General features: G+C 25.7%; 1 protein-coding gene across 4 annotated transcripts in view; it reads right to left on the reverse strand.

The window, feature by feature from the left end:
• The window catches only part of LOC101238775 (deleted in lung and esophageal cancer protein 1), a 91979-nt gene that overhangs the window by 11917 nt on the left and 67081 nt on the right, over window positions 1–12981 (reverse strand). For all 4 annotated transcript variants that reach the window (XR_010641565.1, XM_065809242.1, XM_065809241.1 and 1 more), the window contains 13 exons: window positions 10763–10891; window positions 9206–9351; window positions 8962–9109; window positions 8702–8809; window positions 7308–7435; window positions 6066–6223; window positions 5490–5502; window positions 5097–5158; window positions 3154–3305; window positions 2733–2833; window positions 1128–1198; window positions 591–820; window positions 214–330 (listed from right to left, as the gene is read on the reverse strand). Coding sequence is in view for 3 of the 4 variants with exons in the window: in XM_065809242.1 (XP_065665314.1) it covers window positions 214–330; window positions 591–820; window positions 1128–1198; window positions 2733–2833; window positions 3154–3305; window positions 5097–5158; window positions 5490–5502; window positions 6066–6223; window positions 7308–7435; window positions 8702–8809; window positions 8962–9109; window positions 9206–9351; window positions 10763–10891 (1563 nt within the window). In the remaining variant the exon portion in view is untranslated. The remainder of the gene's footprint in view (window positions 1–213; window positions 331–590; window positions 821–1127; window positions 1199–2732; window positions 2834–3153; window positions 3306–5096; window positions 5159–5489; window positions 5503–6065; window positions 6224–7307; window positions 7436–8701; window positions 8810–8961; window positions 9110–9205; window positions 9352–10762; window positions 10892–12981) is intronic.

A 12981-nucleotide genomic window follows, 5' to 3' on the forward strand; every position in this document is an offset into this window, starting at 1 on the left:
CTAAAACTCTATTTTTATTCTAAGATTCTCAAGTCTTAAAGAATTTACTTTTATAATGTATTTGTCAGGGTTAGGGTTTAAACCTTACAAAATTTTTTACTAAGTTGTAAAGTAAACTAAAACAACTTCTATAGTTAAAGCTTTTATGAAAATTTGAAAAATAATTAAAAGTAAAAAGATTACACACTGTCATAAAAAATATATGTAAAATACCTTATCATTTATGCTCATATAACCAAGTGCATAACCTACAAAATTTCCTACTTTGTTGACACCAACAGGAGGTTGAAATCCTATTTCAAAATACGCATTACTTTTACCTAAAACAGTCTAAAAATATTTAAAAATAAAAATAGAAATTTTATAATTTTTTTTTTAATGTATTTTATTTTATTTTTAATATTATTTTTCAAATAAGAACTTTTACAACTTTTAAACTAAAGTGTTTGATGAAAGTTTTTATAAAACAATTTGATTGGTAGTTTAAATAACAAACAAAACAACTTTGTTGGTAGTTTGAGAACAAAATAAAATTTGATTGGTAGTTTAAAAATATAACAAACAAACAAATTGGCGTTTAAAAAACAAACCATTTGTTTAGTCTTAATATTAAAAGGAAGATCACTTTGTACACCAACATGTTCTCCAATAATAACTCGAATTAAATGCTCATTTGACTTTAGTTCAGTTTCTTTAATATTATCTTTGACTGCAAGCTCTTCATTTAAAAGAGGAAATGGATTACCAATGAAAACATTTAAATCAATATATTTATTATCAGTAGGATCAATGCGATATGTTTTCCAATCCAAACGAATGTCTGAAAATTTAAAATACTTACAAGAAAAAAAAAAAGAAAAAGAAAAGTGAAGTCCTATATTAAAGCAAGTGAAGACCTAAAATAGATCAAGTGAAGACCTAAAATAGACCAAGTGAAGACCTAAAATAGATCAAGTGAAGAACTGAATTAGACCAAATGAAGACTTAAATTAGAGCAAGCGAAGACCTAAAATAGAGGCAATAAAAACCGAAAGATAATAAAACTATTAATTGAAACTATTTCTGCTATTTACTATTAACTAGAACAACTTTAAAAAAAAAATACAAAAAATCAACTTAAAACTTACCAACATAACTTTTATTGTTAACAAAAATCTTTCTTAAAACTTCTTTATCACCTGACATATGGCTACCAAACCTAAAAATTTCAAATTTATGTTTATTAAATTTTTATTTATAAAAAAAAAAATCTCCCTTAATTATCTCAGTAGTAATAAATAATATATTGTAACTTTAGAGAGTACTCAAGAACAAAGTTGCTTCACAGCTGAAGTTTTAAGCATGAAAAAAAAAGGGTTTTGAAGTATGGCTTTAAATGTAAACAATGGCTAAAGTAGTAGACTACTAAAAAAGAAATTTTAATAAAAAATTATTTTTTTGTTTTAAATAAAAAAGTTTTCAAATTTTGGCACATTTGGAACATGCATAATTGTGAAAAAACTCTCTAAAAAATTTTAAAAATTGAATATCTTTGTGACATTATATCAATTAAAGTTTATAGATTAATGCAAATTTCTTACTTTTAATTTTTTTTTTCATCAAATAATTATGATGAAAAAAAAATTAAAAGTAAGAAATTCAGTTGTTAAAAAAGGTCAAAAACTTGCAATAGTTTTGCATCAAAATAAACCTTGTTGCAGATTCAAGTATTTGTATTGCACAACCTAAAAAATTTTTTTGAATATAGAGTGCAAATAAATCTTGTAAATTTGTACATCTATACTGAATAAAACAAAGAGAAAGTCTCATAATATTTCAAATGATTACTGAAGTTTGAACTTTTTCTGAAAAAAATTATTATATTAATATTCAAAAAAAACCTCAAACAACAAGTTTTTTCTTAAAAAAACCCTCAAACAACAAGTTTCTTCTTAAAAAAACCCTCAAACAACAAGTTTCTAAAAAAATGATCTTGAAAAAAAATTTTAAAATTTGGATTAATTTAATAGAAAACTTCCCATCAAGAAAGATTGTGTTAGAGCTAGCCTTCTCAGCTGCTGGATTTTTTATTATAAACATTCTTTATTATTTTGCCAGAATGACTGATAACTGACTTAACACATGTCTTTTTAATACTCATTTTTATATTTATTTTTTTTTGTATTTTTATCTATGAGTTTTTTTAATTTTTGATTTTTATCAACAAAGCACCTTGTTTCATCAACAAAGTAAGCAACTTGTTGATGTTTTTATCTTCTGATTATCTTTTGTAATTTTTGTAATTTTGTAACAAAGATTTTATTGCTTTCATTTTATTACAGTTGAAACTTGAACGATTTTAACTTCTAACAATGAAACAACTGACGAATACTGGTGATACACAAATAAAAATTCTGATTATAAACAAACAAATTCTGATGATAGCACAAAGTGCACTATCAACAACCAAATCAAAGATCATTATGAAGTCATCAGTAGTTTTTCGTCTTGATTATTAGGCAATCAAGGTAGTCATAATAATGACAAGACAAATTTTTTTTTGAGCTTTTTGAATGTTTTACAACCAAAATATTTTGTTACAACAGTAACACCGTGTTTCTCTAATTTATTTTTAACTTGTGTAATTAAAAGACAATTAAAAAAGTTATTTTTTTATTAAAAAAGTGATAAAAAATAAATAAATAAAAAAATAAATACAAAATATCACATTTATTTTAAAGTCTTTCTTGTACCTTAAAACAGCAGTTGTCTGACCTCTTGCCATACGAAAATCTAAAGGGTAACCTACCACATCTACATGCACAGGTACATATTGTTTTGCTATGCTGGGAACCTAACATTTATAAATTAATAACATCTATATAACTCATATACAATAAAAATAAAATATTAATGAAAAACACAAGAAGAAAAAATAATAAATATTTCCTTTTTTAAATAAATGAGAAAATTTATAATCAAATTGTTAGGTTTTAATTTTGAATCAAGTTTATTGACTGTAAAAATATTTTAAAAATAATGTAAAAATATTTTTATAATAAGAGTCTTTAGATTTAAAAAAAATAATAATAAAGAAAATCATTAACTCATATTTATATTTATTTTTAAAATATTTGAGTTATTCAATTTTAACTATCTAATAATATTACTCACATCAATAGCAATAATATCATTGTAATCACCCCACATATCTGACATCATCAACACAGTAATTAGTTTTTTCTCGAAAGCTTCAAGAATTCCAACATTAGGAGAAATTATAAAAACAACACCTTTCTTATTGGCCAATGCTTCATTACAAATGTCTAGACAAAGTTATTTGATATTTATTTATTTTGAACTTAACATAAACTATAAGATAGTATGTGAATTTATTATGAGCTATCCTGCCTAAAAAATAATAATAGCACACAATTGACTTTTCGTACTGTCCAACTGTACAACAGGTGATCAACACCTGAGCTAACCTGTATAAAAAACACAACTTGGACTTTTCATATTGCCCTAACTAACAGGCTGCAGTAGTAGCCTAGTGGACACAATAATACAACACAAGTTAGACTTTTTTAATTGTTCTAACAAAGTGCCCTAGTGGTCACATTAGTAGATAATATTTGTAGTAGTAGCAGTAGCTGCACTTTAACAACCTTACTTAATATTAAATTTACTTTTAAAACTGAGATGGATATAAAACTAAAAAAGAAAACTTACTAATAATAACAATTGTCATACAATAATAATAAAAAATTTATTTATGAATCAACTTTATATACACTAAGAATTTAATATTGGAAAATGTAACAACAATATTATATCCTGCATTGCATTTGCCATAAGCAGGGGTTGAAACAAGTGTCGTACATTAGCGGCCTCCAGACTGTTTTTGAGACCTGATTAATGGGGGCAATCAAACATTGTTCATTTTTACTGAAAAAATAAAAAAATAGTTTGTTGCCCTCCTCTAGCTCTTGATGGTCTTAAGAATGGTCCAAGGAGCAGCTATGTTCAACACTTATTTTGACCCCTGGCTGTAAAGCAAATCTAGGCAACTGCCTAGGGGTGCCAACCAAAACAGGGCACTTAATTATTTACTTACTCTAAAAAAAACTGTCAGACATTTTTTTTTAATCACATAACCAGAACTAGTTTTGGATTTATTTAAATTTTTTTTAAACTATTCATATGATAAGTTTAAAACTATTAATATGAATAGTTTAAAATAAGCAAAGAAGATTTCAAGTAAAGATAGATATAGAATGTCTCATAGCGAACAAAACTTAGTTGCCAATATCTTGTTTTTTATTAAATCAATAAATTAACAAAAATAATTAATTATTAGTTTTAACTGTAGATATGTATTGTTTTACTGTAGATATGTATTGTTTTAACTTCTATTAAGAATAGTAGGGCAATGACTATTTATTTGCCTGAGGGTGCTGTAGCCACAAATGCAGAACTGCTTGTCACCCTCTATCATCACCCTCTACTGCCAAATTTATATATATATATATCATGGATAAAAAGTTCAAAAGGAAGGAAAGACTTAAAATTATTTTGAGCTGTTTAGCTCAGAATAATTTTAAGTCTTTCCTTCCTTTAGAAAGCAAATAAAAGAATAGCCAGCCATTTTTAATAAAACTTATACTAAATCAATTCTCATATTTTTAATAAACTCTGATGAAAAAAGTAAAATTTGTAAAAATCATTAAGCAAAAAAAAGGAACATGCTGAAAAAAAAAGCTTAAAGCAAAAATTAAAAAAAACATGTTAAAAATATGGTTGTTTATAAAAGCAATAATGTTCACAAAAATACAACCATTCATCATCAGGAGCCCTTTAACAAGAAGCATATCATTTATAATATGAAACAAACTGTCTGAAAAGTATGGATATATATTTAAAAAAAAGAATTAAAATGTTAAACAAGAACAAATTAAGGGACCAAGTTTACAGATTTTCTTTTACTAAAATGTTTTTTTAATTTTTGAAAGAATGATCTGGTGCAATCTCTTTAATGATCAATGAAGAGAATACTTTAATTTTCAACTTTAAAAATGTTCAATCTATAAATAAATTATCTTGTTGCACAATAATACCTTGATTTATTTCAATTTTATTTGCATCAATTTCATGTGTCTTCAACAAAGCATTTATTTGGCTAAAATAAAAATGTTAATTCGTGAACTTGAATTAAGATAAACAAGTATTCTAAGGTTTGATCAGGTGGATCATGGTTATTTTACTTCTTAGTTACTAATTATCTTAAATAATTATGAAAAATATAAATTTAAAATAATAAATTTGAGAGTGTACTTTTATTAATACACTATACTTTCATTAAACAAAAACTTGGTTTTTAAAAACACAAACATTTATAAAAACTGATCCTGGTCAGAATCAACTCCTGGTCGGACTTCTCCTGGCCAGTTAGTAACTTAAGCAAAGGAAAAAGTGAAAACTAAAATTACACAATAGAAATTTTTTTTTACCTCTGCTGTGATTCTAAAAACAATAAACAAAAAATCAGTTTAACAAAATATTCAAAAAAAAAATTCAGAAAAATTACAGTTTTAGCTCAACAATTATAAGTAAATTTTATTACATGACAACGAAATACATGCACGACACAGCACAATCATTTGTTCATCCAATATCACACACATACATTACACATATATCAATAACATATGAACATAATGCATCAATCATCGTTTACTTAAAAAGTTTGTCAACCACTACATACATATATAACCACTGTATATATACACATCAACCACAACTTTCATACACAACAACCACTACATACATACCCAACAACTACTACCTACATACATCTCACCCACTATATACATACACGTCAACCACTACATAAATACATTATGTCTTCATCGATTGCATACTTATAAAATGGATTTATAGTCAATACACAAGGTTCATCACATAACCACACAAGGTTCATCATAACCACACACGGTTCATCACATAACCACACAAGGTTCACCATAGATTAGAATAAAACAAATTTAAAAAATAACACACAAATCAAAAATGTTCAAAAAGCATACCAAAAATTTCAGTCGGATAGTAATTCTCTGCTTGTATACTAAATGTTGTTTTGATGGCTGACTTATTTTCTAAAATAAGATATGATTTTCTAACCTCTCCAAGGGGTACATTCATTCCAAAATCCAATTTACTTAAATAATGAACATCCTCTGGGCCGCTAAAAATTAAAATTTAGATTTTTTTACCTTTGATAATTGATAAATTTACCTATACAAATACCTATACTAAATTAAATTTATCAAATACAAAAATATAAAATTAAACTTGTAGGACTATTTAAAGTAAAATATTGAATTTTGTATCAAGGTAGACCATCCATGGGGAACCTTTATACTATGAACATCATTAAAAAAGTAAACAAAAAGTATAAAACTTTGAGAAAAGGCAGATTTTTACTCGAAAGCCAAACAAATTAATATTTATAAATCAAATAATGCATCCAACAGTCCATATCACATTACAGATATCCAGATAATATATCATTTGTCAATAATGTGTCAACAAATAATGGCTTTGTATATATAATAAATGTGTCAATAAATAATGGCTTTGTGTCAAAATTGGATCTTCTATAATTATATTTACATAAATCTCTTGAAAATTGATTTTAATTATTAATTGAAATGATTTTTAGAACTGTTTATTACACAATGGAATATTATTTTACAGTAGTAGGACCCTCCAAAATTGATGTATCAACTTACTCCATACTTGTGAAAGAAAACATCCAAGGCCTCAGAGACTTTTCTATCAAATTTCTTAGCCGCCTCTCAAAGTATTTTTTGGTATAAACTTAGACAATGGACAATATGTTAAAACAAACTATTAAACTTCATTTTTTTCATATTTATGTAAGAGAAACCATTATAAGGCTGACACCAAATTTTAAATTCTTTTGTTTTGTTTTTTAATGGTCACAATTTTTGTAATTATATTATATGCTGATGATGCCGGTGTTTATAATCCAACGAAAACTTCAAATAAATTATTTACTATTGAGACAATTCATATTACCTGATTATTAAAGTAGTTTTAAAACATCATATAATACAATTAAAATCTTTTTCTAAAAACTTGTTTGAATTATTAAGCACATTTAAAAAATTTAATTCCTTGCAATATATTAGTATAATACAGACAAATAAACAGTAGTAAGTAATCAACAATCACTGTTAAATAATTTCTAATCAATAGTCCCTGTTAAACATAAATCTCAATAAACATTACACTTTTTTACTTACCTTTGTAGATCTTTAATATGAGGAACTAAAACATCAACTTGTAATCCCTTTACTGAAACAGATATATTAACAACGACAGGGTCCAACATATCTGCTACATTGCAAAACAACATTATTTCCTGTTCTCCCTAGAAGATTATTTTGAAACAAAACTTAACTATACATCTAACTCATACAATATAACCAAACATAAGCATTATGGTTGTTAAAACTATTGCAAAACTCAAGCAGTCACTCAGGAAATATCGTTATCCTATCTGCAGCCTCAAATGATTTTAGTAGTTAATTATATGTTGCTGAAAAAATTAGGCTATACCATGACCCAAGAAAAATCTTTGGGAGAATGATACTACTATTATTGGTTGTCATTTGGATCTGAATCCCAGATCTAAAAGATAATTAAGTGCTCCAGGTCTTGGATGAATTATGAAATATAATGGATGACAGCATGAACTTTTAAAGTTATAATGGCATCCTGAAGTTTTAATAGGAGACCTTGAACTAGTATTTTTCAAGTTTTTCATCATTGAACTTTAATAATGTGTCAATAAAGAAAACACCTGGAAAAATGAAACATTGCCAGGCTAATCTCACCAAGACATCCACATTCTTTATTAGCTTCATGTACTCATTTCCAGCAAGTTATCTACCATAAACTAACCACTGATTTTTTTAAAAAAAAGCTAGTCAATAATCATAATAATGTAAAGCAAACTTTTTGCTCTCCTTATGATTTTTAACACAATTTGGTATTATTTTGCATTTTTTCCTATGCAAATGCTTATTTTAAATTTATCATATTACTTTACAGAAAGAAAAATTTTCCATAAATAAAAAAAGTAAAAGATTTATATCTTTTTTTAAAACCAAAAAATTGAAAAAAATTTTAAAATCCTTTAGCAATAATTATACTTAATAGAAAGTAAATGTGATAAAAAATGAAATAAATAAAAAACAATAAGCTTTATAATACTAGATTTATATATACAAATCTATATACAAATCTATTTATATATAGAAGCATATAATTAATTTTATTTGTTTTTATGCAAAATTTGTAATCAGATTTTATTCTTGCAAGCAGTGTAGTATTGGACTTAAATTCCAGTAAATGATAATATTAGTAAGACAATAGTACTATCATTCCCCCAAAAGGATTTTTAGTGGTCATGATGTCAGTGGTCATGGTAACAAGTACTTTTTACTTTTTAGGTCAATAGTGATTAGTATTATGTTAATATTTTTAATTTTATTTGGAGAAATTTTTAGCAATTAATAAGATTTTAAAAATTTCAAAGAAACAGTTCAAGATAACAAAATGTTAAAGTTACTTCTTAATTATCGAAAGCTTACGTATCAGAAGATTTTAAAATACAAATATGAAGTGCATTTACAGTTTGCAAGCATATGATTGTTACAGCAACATAAGCTTCTTCATAAGATGCAAGTTCTCCAACCCTTGGTTCGAAAACAACATCCACTCCATGAGTTTTTATAAAATTCTAAAACAAAAAAGCTACAACAAAATAAATTTTGTTAATTTAAACAAGCAAATAAAATACTTACAAGTTCAAATCAAAATACAGTTAAAAATAATATATAAAAACATTATTAAAAAAACATTAACTAGTAAACAGGTTTTATAAATAAATACCCATTCATAAGATGAAGTTAAAAAAGTGGAGTTAACAATGGTAACAACTGCCTGAGTTGGAACACCAACAAACAATGTGTCCAAAACCATTAAGCATTGTTTGGTGTAGATATATGGTCTTTGAACATGTGCTTGAATTGGAATATAACTTAAAATAAAGTTTTTGATTAAACTGGAGCATTAAAACATTTTTAAAAGAACTAAATTAAAAATTTCAACAAATAAACATTAAAAATAAAAATACCATGGTAAACCATTATTAACATTGCAACAAATGTAGGATTCAATAAAAGATGCAATTTGAGGAGAAAAATGAACTGCAATTTTTTGCTTTCCATTAGGTTTAATAACCCCTTCTTCAGGAAAAAATGCTAAAGGTAGATCTTCATCCTAAATATTAAAAAAAAAAAAATCCATTTTTTATAACATTATCTACAACCACTTTTGTTACCCAAATGATATTACCAACCTCCTACTACCCCCCTCCCCCATATTCCTTCTCCATTTAATAGTATTGCTAATCTCATACCCTCCCTTCTTATAATAAGATTTTTAATCCCATACCCCCCAACCTTCTTTTGATAAGATTTTTAATCTCATGCCCCCTTCTTCTTTTAATAATATAATTAAACTCATATTCCCTTCTCCTTTTAAGAATATTATTACACAAATTGTAATAAATTATTAAAATTAACAATAATTTGTTACTTATTAATTGTTAATAATTTGTTACTAAACTGTTCATTTTAATACTATTACACTTATGTTAAATTTTTAAATAATTTCAGAGGAATTAATTGCCATTAATATTCTAAAATAATTTCAGAGGAATTATTGCTATTAATATTCTAAAATTATTAAACAAATTATTGTTTTCATAATATTTGAAAAATATTATGAAAACAATAATTGTCATAAATGTTATGAAATTATTATTATGCTATAAATACACTGAAACTATTATTGGTACAAATATTCTGAACTACTGTTATGTGATAAATATCCTGAAATTCTTGTTGCATTAAAATGTCAATCAATATCAAATCAAGTAATAAAACTTTATTTTAATTGCATAACTTATTTTATTTGCATAATTTATTTTAACTGCATAATTGCATAATTTAGCCAAAACTGTCAGGTATCTTATTAATCATTTTTTACAAACATACATGTGCACAAAAGCTTGAGAACATATACCTAAAAGAGTCAATTAAGGTAAATACTAACAAATATAAATTCAAGTGAACAAAGTAAACTAAAAAAAAACTTTTTATTGTTGCCAAAGTTGAAACAAAGAAGTTAAAATAAAGTTAAAAAAAAGTTTACAATTTCCTAAAAATTGCAGGGAGAAAAAATATTTTTTAAAACTATTGAAAAAAAAAACTTAAATGTAAAATAATTTATACCTATAACATATTTTTTCAATAACTCTTATTTAATAATAAAACCAAAAATTATTGTTTATTGTTAATTTATTACACAATAAGTATAAATTTTTATTTTGTTTTTTCATTTTATACTATTCAAATATATAAATTTTATTGAATAAAAACATACCACATAGTTTCTTATATTTTATACTATTCAAGTATATAAATATAGTTGAATAAAAACATATTACAATGTTCCTTATATTTTATACTATTCAAATATATAAATATTGTTGAATAAAATTATAACACATTGTTTCTTATATGCTTTACTATTTAAATATATAAATATTGTTGAATAAAAACATACCACATACTTAGTTTCCTATTTTTAATACTATTCAAATATACTTTGTTAAATAATAACATACCAATTTGTTTAACTTCCATTCAGCAGGAATAGGTGAATAATTTATCAGAGTGACACATTTATTAGTGTAGGTCCCAATCCTCAAAAGTTCAAAATCTAAGAAATCTTCAACAAATGAAACGCTTGGCCCCTATGAAAGACAAAAAACATTTAATTTATTCAAAAAAAAGTTTAAATTAAAAAATTTATTCAACATTTTTACTGAGTCCTCTACTTTATGTCTTCTCGGACTATCTTTCACTACTGACAACTAAAACTATATTTACAATCCATTGAAAAGTTAGCATACATTTACTGTGCTTTTCATGTTTACTTCCAATTTCATTCTCTTTTTTTCTTTCTTTTTCTCACCAAATGCTATCAAAGTAGCAAACTATCATAAATTTTCCCGTCAATAATTAATTACCAACATTTACAATAACTTTTTAATCACCAATTATCTCAATTATTTTTCAAAGGTTTATAATTCTTATTAAAAACACCAGTGCTTTAAAATTCTCCCCGGGCACACCATTTACACTATTTACATCTTCTGTCACTTACTCTCTTTTTTATTTTCAGTTACCTCTCAACATAATTAGTGATTGCATGCGTACACACATATATAAACTTGTATACTACAACTTAATCCAAAAAAACTGCAATAAATTAAAAAAGCATTAACACTAAGAATACCATACTCAATATCATTGAGAATTATATATTCAGAAAAAAAAAAAAAAAAGTTACAGATACAGTAAAAGGATGCAACTTGTTGAATAAGAAGCCAAGCAAGAATGAATTTTGGTTTATCAGAATAGAGATGATAGCTCATTTGAGCATTGACCATGATTAGAGAAACAGCATAAAAGAGGAAGGCTAAAGCCTGATGATGATAATGATTATGTTGACAATAATGATGATGATTATGATGATGATAATGGTTATGATGATTATGATGATGACATATGCATATATATACAAAATATAACATGAATTTTGATTAAAAAAGATACTTTAGGATGTATGAATGTTTATGCAGCCCCAGTCACAAACACCGGTCCCAGCCCTGGCTATATTTTTTGAAACCCGGCCCCAGCCCTGGTCAAATATTCACCATTGAAACAACAAATTTTCTGGCCTTGTTAAAGAGCTCTTTGCTTTGAGACAATGTTATCAAAATATTCTTTTTCAGATAATGCTGTTCTTCAGAAACAGCAAACCCTGTGTTTCAGATCAAGCTTTTCATCATGTAACAGATTATAAGTTAAAGAAAGATCTTTCAAAACTTTAAAGCTTCTGCTTTTTTAAGAACATATGGTTTTGCAATAACTTTAAGCAACTTTATTATTATTTCCTTTACATTTAAGTATAAAAATGGAATCATTGGATAGTCTGTTTATAATATGGATAATAAAAATGGATAGTTTGTTTAGAAAAGGTTCAACTATATTTGCAATTTCTTGCAAAGAGAAGTAACTTAGGAATCATTAAGTGATCTTTGTAATGTTTCATAGCTTTTAGACTTTGACTGTTTGGATATAGGTAAGGCACTCCAAAAAAAAACTAATTTGTCAAACTTTTCCACACTTTGATCAATCAGGTAACCACCTTTTTATTTTCAACACATCTAAAATTTAAATCAAATAATATTTACAAACATTTTGAATCATAACTAGTCAGATATGATTGGTTCTTTTGTCAATCCTTTTTTATCAGCTTAAACACCTGACTTGATATAAAAGTCATACTTTTGTATCAAGTCAGATGTTTCACACTGAATGTTGTCTGTCTTACTATAATTGCCAGTAACTAAATGTTATGTAAAAACCTGATTCCCAAGAATGTGAATTTATGTTTTGAATGGAGCTAGTACAGTAGAAGTACCTTTTTGAGCAAAAGTTAAACAAAAGGATAAGCAAAAGAACCAGTAACAGAATGAAAGTCATCTCTCCTTGCATTACTATCATGTAAAATAAAATAAGCAGCATTTTTAGATTCCATTCTGTGCCAGCCTCTCCAGTTTTAAAACTGCCATGGGCAATATGCAAACTACAAGTTTTGATGTTCTTAGAAAATGTAATATAGTTTCAATCAAGCTGGTACTAAATTCATCGAAAAATTTTATATTGACATTAGGTCTATACATTTATATTTGGTATAGCTTTGTTATTTCCAATAAGTCCTAATGTGTTGTATGACCTAAGAAACTTGATCCAAAATAACCAACATTTACATGGT

Source organism: Hydra vulgaris, chromosome 11 (assembly GCF_038396675.1).
Source record: "Hydra vulgaris chromosome 11, alternate assembly HydraT2T_AEP".
Lineage (NCBI taxonomy): Eukaryota > Metazoa > Cnidaria > Hydrozoa > Anthoathecata > Hydridae > Hydra > Hydra vulgaris.